Source organism: Kryptolebias marmoratus, linkage group LG20 (genome assembly GCF_001649575.2).
Source record: "Kryptolebias marmoratus isolate JLee-2015 linkage group LG20, ASM164957v2, whole genome shotgun sequence".
Lineage (NCBI taxonomy): Eukaryota > Metazoa > Chordata > Actinopteri > Cyprinodontiformes > Rivulidae > Kryptolebias > Kryptolebias marmoratus.
This window is the reverse complement of record NC_051449.1, coordinates 3,862,302-3,879,970: the sequence shown is the minus strand read 5'-3', so window position 1 is coordinate 3,879,970 and position 17,669 is coordinate 3,862,302. Positions and strand designations below refer to the sequence as shown.

Below are 17,669 nucleotides of genomic sequence, written 5' to 3'. Positions count from 1 at the left end.
CAAACAAGGCTGACAGAACATAAAAATAACAGTATATTCAAAACTATTCATTGTTGTCACTTATATACTACTGTCCCTAATATAAAACTAATCGTTTTAGAGGATTCGGAGCTTCTCCCTGACATTTTAAATCCAGTTTGAGTTAAACGGAACCAAACAGCGGAACACGGATGTTTCCCGGACCGCCACTTCCGGTTGTGTTTTTCTGCTTTTCAAACCAGGAAGATGGATTTGCTGTCGAACAAACGGATTGTTAACTTATTAGTTTGCCTGTTTTTCACCGGTAAGTTGAACCTGTGCACTGTCGAGCATGTCTTCTTGCATATCTGCCGCCGATGGAAGCGTGTTTGTCTTCCGGGATTTATCTTAAAGGACTTCTTTGTGCCCGAGTTAGCCGAATGCTAGGCTAGTTAGCGCTAATAGCCGCTTCCCTGATTGCCTGTAATCGGTTTCTTTTTCTTTTTATTTAAGTTTAACAATGAGGCTTGGGCCTATTGCTACACAGTTCTACTAACATCAAACTTAAAAGGACATCATTTTTGCGTATTAAACTTTAATATGTTGACTTTTTTCCTTTAAATCAAGCCAGAGACTCGGTCTAACCCCTTCAGTAGAGTAACAGCGTGACTGCTCGTGATTTCCCCGAAGCAACCACCCGAAACTTTAGGGATTTGGTGCCGTAAAACCACACCAAATTAAAGCTATTTTTTCGTGATATGATGTGTATACCACTGTCACGCCACTTACACACACAATCGACGTCACCTTACAAGCACACACAGTAAAACAGCACTTTGTTGATTAAAACCTTGTTTTTCGCAGGGTGCACTTGTGGTGTTATGGCTCGAACAACAAACTATTAAAGATAAACAGCCACATTTAATCAGTGCTCTTTGATACACAATCTGTTTAAAGATTTAGTAATGAATTTCTGCCCAGTTTAACCTGTGGTTTGTACATTACTGTGCAGATTTTAATCGAGTCCATTAATCTGAAGATTGTCCCCAAATTGTCGGCTTTTAGCATTTAAGTGTTTATGAATTCAATTATTTATTTTGCATTCAAACAACCCCGAATCTCAAAAGTATAAGTTTACAGTTATTATATTGTTGCTTCAAACATCTTGGATGATTATCTGTGAGCCTAAACTTCTTCTTTCCCTTTCTTTTTTGTCTAATCGTTGTTTTAAGAACTATTATTTGTTGCCTAATATTGTCCTTAAGATTCAGATAATGTGTTGGGCTGCAGAAATAATCTAATTATCTAAACAGAACGTGGACCTGCCTACTGTATATATCAGTTTCAGAAAACGATAAGAGATGATCTATCTTTTCAGTTTTATCCAAATAACAGTTTAAAGTATTCATTGAATTTGAAGCAAGGGAGTGTTAGAATGAGACAAGCATCATAGAATTACTCTAACAATAAAAACTGAAATACATAAACATTAAATATATGAGTTAAACATTATTTTACACCTACTTGCTTTAGGTAATCACTGATACCTTCAGGAGTCCCTCTTTGTTTTGACAATAGTTGATTATTACTCAGCTGGTTAGTAAGATGTCATCCATGGAAAAGCAGCTGGAGTCAGACAATAAATGTTCTGAAGAACTGTCATTTTGCTGAAGTTTTGATAATGAGACATTTTTGACTCATCGATTAAGGTGTCTGAAATGTCTTTTAAAATGTTTAGCAGCAAAAATCTTTAACAAAAATACAGAAACTGAAAACAAAATGATAGCAAAGTCATGAAAACTTGTTGCTCTTTTAATAAATGGTAAAACAAGGCATCTTTAATCTTAGGTTTTCTGGTTTAACCTTGATGTCATTATTTTGTGTTTGTTTTTCCTTGCAGGAGTTGGTTGTAATTCAGTGGAAGACAAGATTTATGTGAACCTAAATTACAGTATCCCGTGTGTGCGATTGCTTAATGCAACTCATCAAATAGGCTGCCAATGTGAGTATTGCAACACATTTTAGCTTCATAATAGGTCAATTATTTTTTGTCAAATGGTTGACTGAAATAGATGACTGCAAAGGGGATTTTTTTTGTTTAAAACTGATACAGTTTCCAGTTTGAGCTGTAAGGCGTGTGCTGCTGAGCGATGCCTCAACGTGTCGTATGACACGCTGTTGTGTTTGTGTGTTTTTTGATTAAAATAAATGTTGGAGTTTTACTACAGGCAAATACTTGTTGAAGTGTTTAGTATTTTAAGTGTTTAAATAAATGCAGCTTCACCTTTTGTGTCTGGAAACTGTCCCAGTTACTGAAGAAGGAAGAAGCAAACGTTCTTGTAATAAATATCTTTTTTTTTTTACTGTTCCACAACAAAAGCTCTTACAGCAACAGTTTTATCTTATAGGTTTTATACCCAAAGTATTTCAATAGCAGCAGATGTCTGGTGCACACACAGAAGCAGCTCTAGAAGCATTTTACTAAACACAAAAACGAATATTTAATTTTGTCCTTTGGGTTTCAGCGTCTATGTCCGGTGATGTGGGAGTGCTCCATTTGCTTGAGTCGGAGGAAAACCTGGACTGGGTCCTGCGCTCCGGTCCCAACCCTCCTTATATTGTCATCCTGGAGTCGACATTATTTACAAGGTATAGTTAATCTGTCGCACACTGCAGTGGAAGCACTCATAATAGTCCTGAATATGAGTAAATCTCATTTTTATTTTCTCAGTGATTATTACTACCAGTAAATAAATATATATAGTACGAGTAAAAGTGAAAACTCAAAATGTATAACTCATTGGATTTGACACATCCCATATATGCTCTCCAATAAAAGAATTGAACCACATGTCAAACGAGTCTAACCTGTATTTTACCTGAATCGTTTCCTCTGTCCGTTCATCAGATCCATCATGATGAAGCTGAAGAACGGTTCCAGCAGGGTCGCCGGAGTTGTTGTTGTGGCTCCGACCACGAATCCACAAGAAGGCTTCTCTCCTCACAACACCTGTCCCAACGAGAACACAGGTAGGTGGGGAAATTCAGACTCACACCTGAAGGCACCGAAAGGGATTAGTTTTCCATTTTGGTTGTTATTTGATTACTTTTTGTAGGTTTTATGATTACATAATGCAATAAAACTATCAAAATACTAACATTTTGGCATGTGGGAGTCAGTTTTATGTTGCAGATGTTAAAAGATGAATATAAAATGTAATTAAATAAATGTTAGTTTGGGTTATAAACTTGTAAAAGCTTGTCATGCGGGTATTACATGCTTTAGACAAGCCATTAATTTTTAACTGTTTTTAGCTTTGTGTCTTTTACTTTTAATGTTAAAGAAACGTGTTGATGCAGACTACGCTTCATTAAAACTGTCTTTAATGAGATTTTTGTTCTCATTTCCCCTCATTAGGTGTGTATTCAGAGGACTATGACCCGACCATGGCTCACTGTAACGTGACGGTGTGGAACCCTCTGGGCAACAATTTGTCCTACGAGGAGTTCGACTTCCCCATCTTCTCTCTAAAAGACGACAATGACACGCAGGTTATACGACAGGTGAGCTGATATTTCATCTTTTGATCTGATGTTTGTAAAATAATTCTTTGCTGTCGCTGACCCAGTTCACGTTTGACCCGTTTATGACAATAAAGTTCTTTCAGCAGCAGAATAAAAATCTTTATAGATGTGGGATGTTAATTTATGTTACCACACTGTGACAGAAACAGTCTATGTGAGTTACAAAACCACACACGCTTTATTTCAAAGGTTTTAAATATGAATCTCAAGGATAAATTAAATTTTTTCACAAATTTCTCCAAACACGAAGCTGCAGAGTTGAACATGAGCTGAAAGTTTCAGTTCTGTTTTATCTCAGCTTTCAATTTCATGTCACTAATAATAGTTGTTTACTGCTCTTTACGTGCTCGTAGGTAGCGTTATAGCGGCCTGTGAAGGCTTTTGTGTTTTTAGACACATTTTAGTTACTTTTTAGAGTTTACTTTTTCATGTTTGTGTTTTATTTTTAGAAAAGATCAAACTGTTGCTTTCAGTTTCCATCCTCCGTGGCAGCTGCTGTATGAAATGTAATAAACGTTGTACTGAACACAGTCTTTACATTTTACTGCTTTAAAACGCGCCAGCATGCCTCTGAACACGACCACCGTCAGCTGTATAAGCTTCAACATGTTCAGAACCCTGGAAACTATTTAAGATACTACAGGAAGCAAGGTGTGTCTTTCTACAAACACAAACCCACGGCTGGGTGGATTTTACCCGTTGTTGTTTGTTAACAGTGTTACATGGACCACAACCGAGCTGCGAACGGCAGCGTCCCTCAGTACCCGCTGTGCGCCATGCAGCTTTTCTCCCACATGTCCGCCGTCACCGACACCGTTACCTGCATGAGGAGGAACAGCATCAATTTCAGCATAAATCCAGGTGTTTACACAACATGAGCAGAAATCTAAACTATGGTTTATGAGCATCAAGTAAGGTTGTTGTGCAAATGTTGCATTCTGTTTTAGCAGAACGATCATATCTCAAAATGTCCAGCTCGATGGGGGACAGTGTGTGATGACTTTTATATATATTTTTGAATATTTAACTTTATTTACAAGGATTTTTCCTCAAAGAAATGCATTGTGATCTCCACCCCTCCTGTTCTCTGAAATCTGCTTCAGTAAATTGTATTCTTATGCTTCCTTTAGCTGCTGTTCTGCTTATTTTAGCTTTTAGTTACTATTTTACAAATTTGAGCTTTTACTTACTGTTTGCTAAAGTTAGACAGCTTTGCTATTATCAGCTAGTAGCTACTGTTTTTTACCTTAGTTTTTAGCTCATTTTAGCTTCTATTCTGCTTGTTTAAGCTTTAATAATTCAGTTAAAAAAGTCATTCATCAACAGATTTCAGGAGTTATTCAGCCATCAGCATTCATGTAATTTTCTCTAGGTTTTTTTTTTTAATTACGATTTAACCGGCGTTCATGTTCGTTTCTTGTGTCTCCCGTTAGAAGATGTGTGCGACCCACTGGGTGACTTTAACGTCTGGGCCTCCACCAACCCTCTGAACAACACGGCCAAGGGTCACAAGACAGGGGAGACGGTGATCATCGCAGCAGCCAGGGTGAGTTTCCTTCGAAACTGGACAGCAAAAGTCCTGAAACGAGATCTTACAGCGGGAGAGCACGCGTTACTCATTAGCAGGGCTGAAGATCATGTGAGTTTGAAAGAAGTATTTGTGGTCACATGACGTTAGAGTACTCTGCAAAAATCCAATTATTTGCTTCCTTGGAGCTCTTTAAAACTGCTAAAAGCAATATTTCATTAATCTTTCTGAAGCCACTCAAGATTTACATCTACAAACAGGAGAACTTATTAAAGAGCTTTTTGGTACTTTGTTACTTTAACATGAAGCTCTTTTAATGCTTAAAAGAGTGCTGCGAAGATTGACTAATTATTCTGATTAGTTGCCAGTGTTCATTAAGATACAATGGTTACATTTGTCCTACATTTCCCAGAATGCAGCTTTTAGCATCTTTTCAGGCTTGGGAGTCATGTATTTGTAAAATTATTAATGCTGAGTAACCTTTCTTTTTTGCTTTTGAGTAGTCGCATACATTTTTCCATACACTAATAATGGCTGTGCTAAATAACTAAGTAAAATCTAATAATAATATAAACAAATGATGTTTCTTACGTCTTTGCAGCCACGTATTAATTGAATCGTTGAAGCAAACCGTTTACTCCTTGCTGTCTCTTCTCTCCTGTCGTGTCTGCAGCTCGATAGCAGGTCGTTTTTCTTCGACCTCGCTCCCGGAGCGGAGAGCACCGCCTCGGGTCTCGTCACTCTGCTGGCGGCGGCGAACGCTCTGCGAAACTTCACTCAGGACAATCAGCTCAACCGAACCATCTTCTACACTTTCTTCCATGGGGTCAGTTCATTTTTTTTAACAAACAAGCCCAGCTGATGTAAGTCAGGGTGCTCTGCCAGTCTTGTTTTTATACGTTTTTTTTTCTTTATCCACAGGAAACATTTGACTACATCGGCAGCTCAAGAATGGTGTATGATATGGAGGACAATCAGTTTGTTGTGGACCTGGACAATGTTCATTCAGTCTTGGAGATCGGGCAAGTACGTGGTGCAGATCTTCTAACTTCCTGTTAAAATAATCAAAAACAACATTTATGCTTCCCAAACGTTATCTGTGCCCGTATGTTTCACTTTGGCTGTGAACACAACCTTTTCTGCTCGCCTTTGGTCAAACCTCCACATCTGTATTGATTAATACGTTGAATCTTCTCACTCGAGGTGGGTCTCCACGGCGACTCGAAGCTCTGGCTTCACTCTGATCCGGTGTCCAGGAAGAACAGCAGCATCAATGAAGAGGTTTGCATTTCCTCTCTGCTGAGATATACCGCCGCCGCCACAAGACATAATGTGCAATCATCTATCCATCCATTTTTCTTTACTGCAGAAAATACAAATGACCATTTATCGCTAATGTTACCACTGAGTGCTGGATAAAGAGGTTGGCTTTTTTCAAATAAATCTATATTTTTATCTGTTTAATGCATCAAAGCAAGTGTTTAGTTTGCAATTATTGGTAAAATTCACTTTTGTGAATCTCACGGCGATATGATGATGTGTTACAAGAACAAAGAGCTAAAAGGCATAAAATAATAATAAAGACGTCTGGTATCTGCTATATTTGCAGTTTTAATTTCACTTAAAATGTTCAAAACTCGACAAATCTATAACTAACAATGACGTCATTTTGAGAGAAGTTGTTCAAAAAAGTACATTTGAAAGAAGAGAATCAGTCGCAATCATTAAAATCGTGACCATTTCTTCAGAAAGCGCATTCCTAAATTAGTTTTTTAGTTTAAATGTTGTTTTCTGTAGCAAAGGGGAATCTAAACCTTCTCAGATGAAGAGTTTTATGTAAGATGTGTTTACATCCGGTGAGTCAGACTGCAGCTTAGTAACCAGGAAGTTTCATGGCCTGTTTTAGTGTTTATTGGTATAAAGTAGAATTATTTAAAACTAGAAACAGCTTTATTGAACCAACTCTTTAAGATGGTTTAAGACTGAATTCAGAAGGTAAATTACTCACTTGGTGATTAGATGAAGTGTACTGATGTTGTTCTAATTTAGTTAATGGAATTAATTATTTTTGTTTTCTTTACCCTGATTTACTTCATGTTCGTCTGCTTTTACAGCTGGTAACAAGTTTTAGTCCTTCAAGTGGCTATAAAAACATGGAGCTTCATGTTGGTTTTATGGTTTGTTGCAGGTGATGAAGCTCATCAACAACTTGACCTCATCGGCCAAAGATTTGAATTTCTCCGTGGAGGAACCTGACGTCACCCAGCCGCTGCCTCCTTCGTCCCTCCAGCGGTTCCTGCTCGCTCGGCCGATCCCCGGTGTCGTCATTGAGAATCATCAAACCAGTTTCACCAACAGGTTCCATATTGTTTTTATGGCGTTTAAAGCTGTCGTAGCACATTCTGCCTGTGCTGCTGTGTAAATGTTGGCTTGTTTCGCCGCTCTGTTTTCAGATACTACCAGAGTATGTTTGACAACGCGAACTATCTGAACTTGTCTTACCCACCGGACCTGACGCCAGAGGAGCAGTTGAACTTTGTGACGGACACAGCGAAGGTGCTGTTGTTCGTTTTCTGTTTGTTTACACGTGTTTTTAAAGTTAAACCATCACACTTGAACAGAAACTTGCACTCATTCTGTAAACTGCCCGTTTGTTCTGCTTTTTATCAACTTTACAGGTAAAAATATAGATTTTTTTCTTTCTAACTCAGTGATTCTCAAACTGAGGGCGTTACTTTTTCTCGTGCTCATACAGTTGTTATGGTTGATGTCCTTAATAGAGTTGTGTGTGGGCAAAAACTATGAAGAAACGTTGGTTTAAAACTGTTTTATTGAGGTTAGTCACAATATTTGATACCTGAGGAGCTAAAAGTTTTCTAAATTTCTATATTGTTTAAAATGTTTGAGCATCTTTTGTTCTATACAGTTGTAAACCTCTGTAGTTTCTTCTTTTGTTTGCCTAAATCTGTCTCAAATTCGTGAATGTTTGTTTTTAAAAATTAGTACAGGAACTCTGTTAAATGATGCATTAAATGGGTAGAATTATTGAGTAAGTGGCAAAGTAGTCATAGTTGTTTAAAGTAAAACTGAAGTAATTGTGTACAGATTATACTAAGATTTAAATAGAGTAGATGAACATAAATTAGTTGCTGTTTTAGTTAAATTTGGACACCTATAAAAGGAAAAAAAACACCTTTCTACATCATTTAAGCTGTCAGTTTTTCAGTCTTTCTCTTCTTTTAACTTAAACAGATTTAAACCGATGTGGTCAAGCAGCAGCTCTAAAAGATCCTTTTCTTTTTGTTTTTTAGGCTCTGACTAAAGTGGCGACCATGGTGGCTCGAACTCTGTTTGTACAAGCTGGAGGAGACGAAACGCAGTCCCAAAACATTCAGGCAGACGATCTGCTGGTAAGACGGTTTTTATACTCGGATGAACTGATTTTATAAACTCTTAGCTTTAAGCTTTACAGCTTTACAGCTTTACAGTACGAGCTTCACTCCTTTACAAACAGACCCTTTTTATAATATTTTGTCTTTCAGCACACTACTTGAATACCAATCACTATAAGAACTTTGGGGTCTGATTGAATACTTTTCTGCGACAGTATCAAGCTGACAGACATTCACACAGCAGCTCAGACGCTGTTCCTCCCCAGCAGCTGAACAAAACAATCACTGATGTTCACAACTCTATCCTAACCTTGTTTTTACGCTTCAGATTCCGTGGTGAGGATATTAATGAATACTGAGGGTTAGAATTACCGTCTTACAGAGTTTATTACCATAAACGATAAATTTGCGTTTGACACAAGCCCAACCAGCTCATGTCAGTAATGTGAGTCTAGACGGATCAGATAAGCACCGAGTCTCGAGCTCACAGAACTTGTTGCTATTCAGAAAATGCAGAAGAGAAGCACGTAGCTTGTTTCCTCTCGCTCCAACACAGATCACATGAGGTAAACCAGAACCTCCGCCTCGGCCATGGGAGCCGGGTCGTGATCCCGATCAGCACCAGAATTTAATCGTTCTTTCTTTGTTTGAACCTCAACATTTCCTGAAAGTTTCATAAAAGAAACAAACGCACACTACTGAAAACACATCAGGCATCACCAACCCTCAGATTCTCACACAGTGATCTGCTGATTTGTATTTTTAGATAACCTATTGACTGTTTTCATCTCTCACATGTGCAGATTGTTGTCATTTTAGTCCTTTTTTAAAGCTTCTTAATTGTAAAAAGATGTAGATTCCTTGTCGTTGGAAGCTTTTCTGATGTGTTCTTATTTTGTCCCAGGTGAGCCGAATGCTGTACAGTTTTCTTGTTATGGCCAATAACTCCTGGCTTCAGCAGTTGGTCTCCTCTGAGTATGCAAACCAAATCAGTAAGTGAAATTTATGAATTTTTGCTATATTTACGTTTGGCTTTATTAAAAAGAACCAACCTCCTGACATGCACAGGACATGTTCTGGCGTCATGAGGCGTTATTTTAGATTTTTATGTTATTTTCAAATGTTTTTTTTTTTCTTTCAGGCAACAAAACCACAAACTTCTACATCGGTGTGACTCAGATGACCAGCGAGCCGACTTTCCTTGTCCAGTTCTTGTTGGCTAATCTGACCGGCAGCACCGCCAACATCACCAAGGAAAACTGCAAAAACCAGAAAGAGAATAAAGATGACACGGACAGCAAAGATGTGAGCTTTTATTTTGTGAAGTTGACCGACTCAGTGAATACACATTAATGTGAATAACATCCTCATCTTAATAACTCAGTGAAAATAAAAGTTAAATCAACATATTTTGAATCAAAAACATTATTAACGTTTTGTTTTTTGCTGATTTTAAGCAGGAACTTTGTTCTGTTTTTAGGAGAATAACGGTGCATTTCGTGTACTTCTTCTTTTAGAGGTACAGCTACATCTGGGCTCAAGGTGCAGCGCGTCCCAACAGTACGGAGCGGGATGGTTTCTGCGTTCGCTCCACGGTGCACGTGTCCAAAGCGGTTTCCCCGGCCTTTGAAATCAAGGAATACGGCTCCAAAAATTACTCGACGTGGACCGAGTCCAGGTGGAAGCAGATCAAGGGCCGCATATTCCTGGTGGCCAGTCACGACCTGGAGGTAAACGTGTCTCGGGTTGATGCTTGAGCTGTGTTGTCCTGATTAATGACTATCTGTTGACACTAAGGGTGGGACTCTTCAGGCCCCTTGGGATTCGATTCAGTTACGATTCAAAGGGCTGTGATGTGATTATGAAACGGAATAAACACCAGTAGGCATCTGATAAGCTTATAATGTGTCTCCAAAACATGGTGAAACTGAAAAACAGAAGCATACACACATAGTTTACCAATTTAAATGACTTTGATGCATCCTACATAAGAAAAAAAACACATATTTACATATGCACTTCGACTAATAAAGAGTGCACAATAACATATGCCACAAAACCCTATTAATCACAACAGTTAGCACAGATGCTAACTTAATAAAAATGCCATGGAGACGCGAACGTGTTTACTACTAGATGAGTATCCACAAATTAAACGTTTAAAAGTCATTACTCCAGTCAGTCACATTATGGTAACTTCAACTATTACAGATATTCTTCAGGCTTCAGCGAAGAAATTTAAGAAAGTTGTAAAAACACTCAGCTTTACCAGATGTTTGACTACTGGAAGCTACGGCAACTCTGCTGGGACAAACGGCGTCGCAGCAACTACTCTGCTGACTCTTAAACTGGCAGCAGAGATTTATTTAAACCTGATTTTTTTATTGTATGCGTCTATCCGTTGATTTAAATTTTCCTGAAACATACCTTTGCTGTTTAACGTCTTTTCGCAGCAGAACTGGCCCGATCTTTCAGCAGGCACGAAACTTTAGTTTTGACAGAGGTGTATCGTGTTTGCTGAGCAGGCTTCAAGTCTCTGCATGTTCCTGGGTGCATCATGCTGTAATAAATCAGGGCCCTTCATCCCGATTATCTCGCCGTTTTAAAGCTGCTGTGGAGAATTTTAATGAGCTCGGAGCGTCAGTCAGTTTAAAGTATTCCTTTTGGTTTCGCCCCGTTTCTCCTATTCCAACAGTGGAGTTAGATTTTGTTTTAGAAACTCTTAATCTAGTGATGCTAAAACTCCACCAGTTAAATATTTCCTACCTACAGTTTCTGACATGAAACGCCGTATTTAACGTGAGTCAGAACATCAGACATTTTTACACACAGTTCTGCATTTGGCTTCAGTTCGTAAAAGCTTGAACGAGTCATCGACAGTTTTGTGTAAAAACCACATCTGTTCGACCACATTTCAGCCTGTTGCTTTCGTCAGGTAGGCAGTAATTTAAAAAATGTTCCCAGGCTATTAGGAGATAGGATACATCTATAAACTGTGATTAATGTGAATTCAATAAGAGACTGTTTGTTTGTTTTTTGTTTTGCTGTTGCCATCACCTTCGGTGTTTTGTAGAAGCCGACAGTTGTGGTTAAGTATTTATAATTAGTTTTTTTTTTTTTTTGTTCCAGCTGTAATGTCAGGACAAATACCAGAGTATTAACACTCAAAGATCCAGAACGTGTCCTTGAAACTCTTGTCGAACTGACTCCTCTATCTTCTATACAAGGATTAGTTTAATAAGAAATAAAAACAACAAACAGCTTCACTTGTCGTGTCACCGTAACATAACAACCTTAACACAGCAGACTGCAGATTAGTTCGATAAAATCTTTACTCGTGGCTGCAACAATCCTGCACACATTGTGCGTTTTGATATACTATTTAAAAAGAATTTGTTTGCCAGTGTGTTGGTATATATGACAGAACTTAAATCACGAAGGATATCTGTGTGCATAAATACCAAATCTAAAGCACGGTTTATAAGCTGACTGCACACACTTTTGTTCTTGGATCAAATCACAAACTGAGCGACTGCTGTAATCTCTCTGCATCTTTACTGTCCTGTTTCTGTCTGTGTCACAGATCAGGGATAAGAAGCAGCTCTGTTTGAAAATGTTATCTCCATTGGAAAACTAAGTAGCTATAAAATAAATGGTATTAACCTCTCCTGGTTCTGTAGAGAACTCTAAAATATTTATCATTCACACACTCATGCAGTGCTTTCTACTATTCGTTTCCCAGTCTATATACAACCCTTTTATTCATATATAATATAAAGTGCATGCAGTGTATTTATATACAGCACTCAAACACAGATAAGCATAAAAGTACAACTCTGTCAAATAAAGTTGTACTATAATTTAAAAAGAGGTTTATCAGCTAGCTGGTGAACATAAAGGAGCATTTAGTAGTTGAAGATTTCAGTAAATCTGAGCTAAACTGTAAGGTTTGTTGTTTTAGTCAGTAATTACCACAACATATTTAGAAAGGCACATATCTGTATTGGCCCACAGATGACCAAAAGAGATGATTGCCGCCAGTGATTGATAAAACTTACAGCCTCTTATAACAGTGGTCCCCAGTCCTGGTCCTGGAGGACCACGATCCTGCAGGTTTTATTTGTTTCTCTGCTCTTCAGCAGATCTTCAAGCTCTGCAGAAGCCCGTTAATCACTCATTCATTTAAAGCAGCAAAATGTCTACATTTGAGATATTTCCCCTTGTTCAAGGATTATTTTTTATCCTTTATCTCGTTTGATTGAATAAAACTTAGTTATGAAGTATTTTGTTCATAGAAACATCTACATCTGAGATGTTTCTCTGCTTTTACACCTGATTTAAATGATTAAGTGATAAACAGGCTTCTGCAGAGCTTGAAGACCAGCTGAGGAGCAGAGAAACATCTCAAACCTGCAGGACGGAGGCCCTCCAGGACCAGGATTGGACTCCGCTGTCCTTAAACGTTAAAAACGTCGGGGTACATTTGTAGAAACAACACTTACTGTTTTATTTTCCTCCCTCAGATGTTGACGCTCGGCGTGGGCGTGGGCGTGTTGCTAACGTCCCTCCTCCTGACGTATTTCGTCAGCTCAAAGGCAGACATGCTCTTCAGCTCGGGGAGGGAACCCGCCAACGCCACCTACTGATCCACATCGAGCTATCTCATGCCCACGACCACCTCTACTACAATTACTGCTACTACCACTTCTATCCCAAACCACAGACAGTTTCCTTTAAAGCACGTGAAGTTACACCCCACAGGTTATGCCCGGCGTAACGACTCCGTGTTCGTGGACGTGACGGCTGGAGTGGACTGGACGGATCCGGACTCATCAGGGTCAGAAAGCACTGGTCGAGCACCAGCGGGCCCCGTCAGTGGACAAGATGTTTATATTTCTTTTCTTTCCTTGTTTTTCCCTTTTTATTGTCAAAGAATGTTTTGTTTACTGTGTTCTCGGGATGCGCACTAAACAGCGGACATTGTTTTGAGATTGTGTGCGAGATTATGAACGTGTGAGCGAGTGTGTGTGTGTGTGTGTGTGTGTTAGCTTTTTATGAGGATTGCAATGGTATGTGCAATACTGTAGCTGTCTTCTGTATAAATGTAATTAAATTATCGATCAGTTCAAACGATAAGAAACCACTTTCTGAGCCAACGGCCAAATTTGTAAAATTCAAATTTTGGAAACACTGAAATTTTAAGTCTTCTTGGACCTGGAAAGACTTAAAAAAATGAGTCCCAGCACTCACTACATGTGGAAGTAGGTGTTGACACATTACGGCTTTACTTATTTGGATATTTGAGGAGCAGAAATAAAGTTTGTAAGGTTTTGGTTTGGGTGACGGACATTTTTTCCTGTTAAATCAGTTCCTCAAATCTTCAAAATGAGCCAAAAATGTGTGGAAATTTGGAGTTTTAACACTGAAAAAGTGCTGGTACCCTTCCTGTGCACTCTCTTTAGTCCTTCTTTCGCAATGTAAGGATTTATTTTGTAAATTATAACCACAACACAAGGTTTAAATTTTGTTGATGGATGTTCATTAAATGGCTGGAATCAGTGAAAAGTTGTGATGAAGGAAAAAAATAAATTTTGCTTCTTTTTTTCCAAATGTTTCGCCTTCAGTGTAATCTGAATTTCAAACAAAATGTTCAAAATAATTATTTTAAATGCTCAACATGCTGTTGTAAATAAATTAAATGGATAGCAGCAACACTGGGGCTCTAATTTACTGAATAACTCATAAGAATTTGGAATAATTTAAAAAGAGGCCCTGTTAGCGTTTGCTTTTCTTCTGATTCACTGTTTCATAGCATTTTGTTCATTTGCAAAGTTAGAAAACAAACAAATCTGCATTTAAGTACTAAAGGCCACAAAATCCAGGTTTTGCTTTACTAAATGTGTCCTTAAATAAAAAATTTGTAAACAAAGTTTGTGAACGGCTGCCAGCTACAACGTGTGTTTGTTTACCGCCGAAAACGGCCGAAGTGACTGAAAAAGATCAACAACAGTGACGTCCGTGAAAGAGATGTTTGGGGTGGAGAATGCTGACAATTTTGATGTTTTGATACATATTTAAAATCAGATTTATTGAGTGAAGTGTGCGGATTAAAGTGCTTTGTTTACATTGATTGTGGACACAATAGAGGGTCGTTAGCTTGTTTTGTTTTTTTAACCTTTTTTTGTGTTTAAGTCTTTACAGCGCTACTTGTTTTAACCCAACTTTGCGACACATTTCACTTTAAATGAATGAGCGCTGCTTGTCCCTCTCCCCNGGGGGAGGGGCAGGGGCGGGGCCAATCCGGAGCGGGGGGCGGAGCCTACGCGGAGCTACGGTTGAGTGGAGAGAAAGTGGAAAGTGGGGAAATACCTGAATGGACGACCTGGAATAAGTAAGTAGTGTTTTTGTTTTTGTTTTTTTTTGTTGTTCTTGTGTAAAAAGCGACGGGAAGCGGGGCTTTCTGGGCTCGTGTGAGCGGGGGGAACCGAGGAGGGGAGCGGGTGAGCTCCGGTTTCTCCTCCGAACAATAGTCGCGATGGTCGCCGCTTTCTTTCCTTCTTCTTCTTCTATTTTTTCTTTTTTTTTTTTGGAAGCCGCAGAGGAGAAGTTGAAGCTCCTTCTCTTGTTGTTGTGGCTGTCCTCCCCGGACTGTAACCCCGTGAGAAGAGGAGGAAGAGGAGGAGGAGGAGCAGGAGGAGGAATACTGCGACCAGGAGGTAAGAAGCGAAGAAGATGCGCCCGGAGGGGAGACGGAGCCACGTCCCGGTCCGGTCCGGTCCGGTCCGGTTCGGTTCGGATTCTCCCCCATTCATTCGTGTTCCGGAGGCAGAAAGGAGCCGGATCATCTGGCTTCAGGACGCCGCCGCCGGAGGCCCTGAAGGGGCTCCTATTGTTCAGCACCTCCCTCCTGAACTGTTTCTCCCCCCTCCTGAAAAAAGCTGCACCTCCTCGCAGGAAGTCGGCCTCCTTGTGGCTCTTTGTCCATGTGGAATATTGCTGAATTATTGACGTCCATGTTGCTCCCAGATCCCGGCTGAAATGTGCTCCTTTTTCCTTTTCTGGGGTCTGAAACAGGATAATGGTGCTGCAACACAAACAGGCCCAGATTACCTCAGCTTCAGTGAGCCTTTCTCCTCCTGGCTCCTGGTTTCACAGGCAAACTAAAGTTTAATGCCTTTATTTTTACAGGAAAACTACAAGGGAGAGGCTAAACTGCTTTTAGTCTGCATATTTTAATGATAAAAGACGATATAATCTCATAAAATTGATAAAGGTGGGAAAGGAAACAACTTTAAAGTAAAAAAATTAACATAAATGCCTCAGGATCAGGATGTGATGCTCCTAATTGTGAAATAAACAGTGTTCAGATGGTTTAATTTAATAGTTTAGGTTAAAGGGTAAAGTCACCCAAAGCTAACTAAAAAACCTGATGTTTAAAAGGTCCAGAAAGTCCTATAAAACCATAAATAAATCGTTTGTACCAAAGACAGAAAGCAAAACAAACAGCTCTTTTAATTATTCTGTACGTCTTTTTTATATTTGGAATTTTAATCTTCTGATAGATGCGTTTTAATTATAAAATAATATAAATCCAGCAGGATGTCTTTGGCTACATATTGGTAAATAGATATCAGTATTATTTAGACCAATAAGGGCTTTAAAATAAAATAACGGCGCTGGTCACACAGAGCGACTTCAGGTCACTTCGTACCCAGATATCGTACCATTTTGTGCCCATACACTTATTGTTCCATATCTATTTATTTCTCTTTGTATTAGAATCATTTATTTAAAAGAAAGTCCTAATTTGTAACCACAGTTGTGCTTTTGTTGACACTATAGACACCAATACTTGTGTAATTCTATAAACTACATACTTCAGATAACCCACACTCAAACTGGAAAGGGTGATAAACATAACATTAATAATTAAAATAGTAATCATCATGATCATGAGCAATAAACAAGCCCGCTGGTTCGATCTAGCCTGTCTCACAATTGTGGCCATAATCTATTCTGTTAGGTTAGACTATTAGTAGAATATAGTTATACAAATTAAATCTATATTATTGGAGCAAGAAAAAGGTAAGAAAGTCTGGGTACAAAGTGACCAAAACTCCATGAAATATGTCCTCATTGTGGCTAAATGTTAAATTGTTAATTGATAATAAAATTTAATCTTTAGTCTACACTGTTTTCTTAAATTTTTTTAGATAAAGACAAATACAGCTCGTTAAAGTTTGTCTTTTTTTCCCGCTGACTTTGTGAAATTTGTCTTTTCACAAAGAAAAATGGTAATATTAATGTTTGTTCCTCTACAGAACAGATTATATGTCTGAATGAGCAGCTGGAATGGGTCAGAATTTGATAGAAAACACCAGAAATCTGTTGTAAAAAGAAAATTCTTGCATTTTTTAAAATAACTCATTGGAAAACAGGAATAAATTGCTTAAAAGGCAGAATTTAGAAGCTAGTAATAAGTTTAAACTTTTAAATCAATAAATTAGCTGTCCATTTGTAGGCGTTTTACATTTAAAGATGAATTAAGATGTTCTTGATGACAGTTTTCACTGTTTTACGTCTTTAGCCAGGAAATAATTTACGTCATCTTTCAATCATCACGAATATAAATTGATCTTTAATTGTTTAAAGTCAGTCCACTGGTTTTAATTCCTTAAATAAGGGATTCTGTGGCGATTCAGAACTATAGATTTATTGTTTTGTCTTTTAATTTTCCCACCCCATGCAAGCTAAGAAACTTTTGACACCATATGAACCAAATTAAGTGTTTAAATAACGACATCTGTTTCTGTTATGAGCAAAATAAATCAGTCGAGCGGCTTCGAAAACCGCTTCCACCTCAGCTCACTGAGCCACTTCCTGTTTCTGCACGACTTTGCTGGGATTTAAAACAAACATGAAAAGTGCTTTTTGAATCAGTGGACATCCGTGTTGATTCAAACACACACACACACACACCTGTTCGAGCCTGCTATTGGTGTGTGTTAAAGCTGACAGCAGCAGTTGTCTGGTTTTCTGCTGGCGATCCTGATGCTGCAGGCGAGCGTGGGTGGCGATCAGTTATCTATGTGTGTGTGTGGCCTTGATACACCGACGAGCCTGCTCGCCCTGTTGGGAGTCTGGGTGTGTGTGTTGGTGTGTGTGTGCAGTTATTTTCACAGTTGGCCTCCGAGCAGAGCTGGTCA

General features: G+C 38.7%; 1 protein-coding gene across 2 annotated transcripts; it reads left to right on the top strand.

Annotated features, from left to right (window-relative positions):
- The first annotated feature begins 140 nt into the window (after window positions 1-140).
- Window positions 141-14,392, top strand: ncstn (nicastrin). 2 transcript variants are annotated; one of them, XM_017411157.3, is made up of 17 exons: window positions 141-283; window positions 1,859-1,960; window positions 2,484-2,607; window positions 2,867-2,988; window positions 3,377-3,522; window positions 4,260-4,404; window positions 4,980-5,089; window positions 5,745-5,897; window positions 5,993-6,097; window positions 6,275-6,352; window positions 7,260-7,429; window positions 7,525-7,627; window positions 8,383-8,481; window positions 9,368-9,455; window positions 9,605-9,768; window positions 9,981-10,193; window positions 12,987-14,392. In XM_017411157.3, the coding sequence occupies exons 1-17, from the start codon at window positions 226-228 to the stop codon at window positions 13,107-13,109; spliced, it is 2,103 nt and encodes a 700-aa protein (XP_017266646.1). In that variant the 5' UTR covers window positions 141-225; the 3' UTR covers window positions 13,110-14,392. The 2 variants fall into 2 exon arrangements, with proteins under 2 accessions (XP_017266646.1, XP_017266645.1); XM_017411156.3 differs by having other exon boundaries at window positions 4,977-5,089.
- The last annotated feature ends 3,277 nt before the right edge of the window (window positions 14,393-17,669 follow it).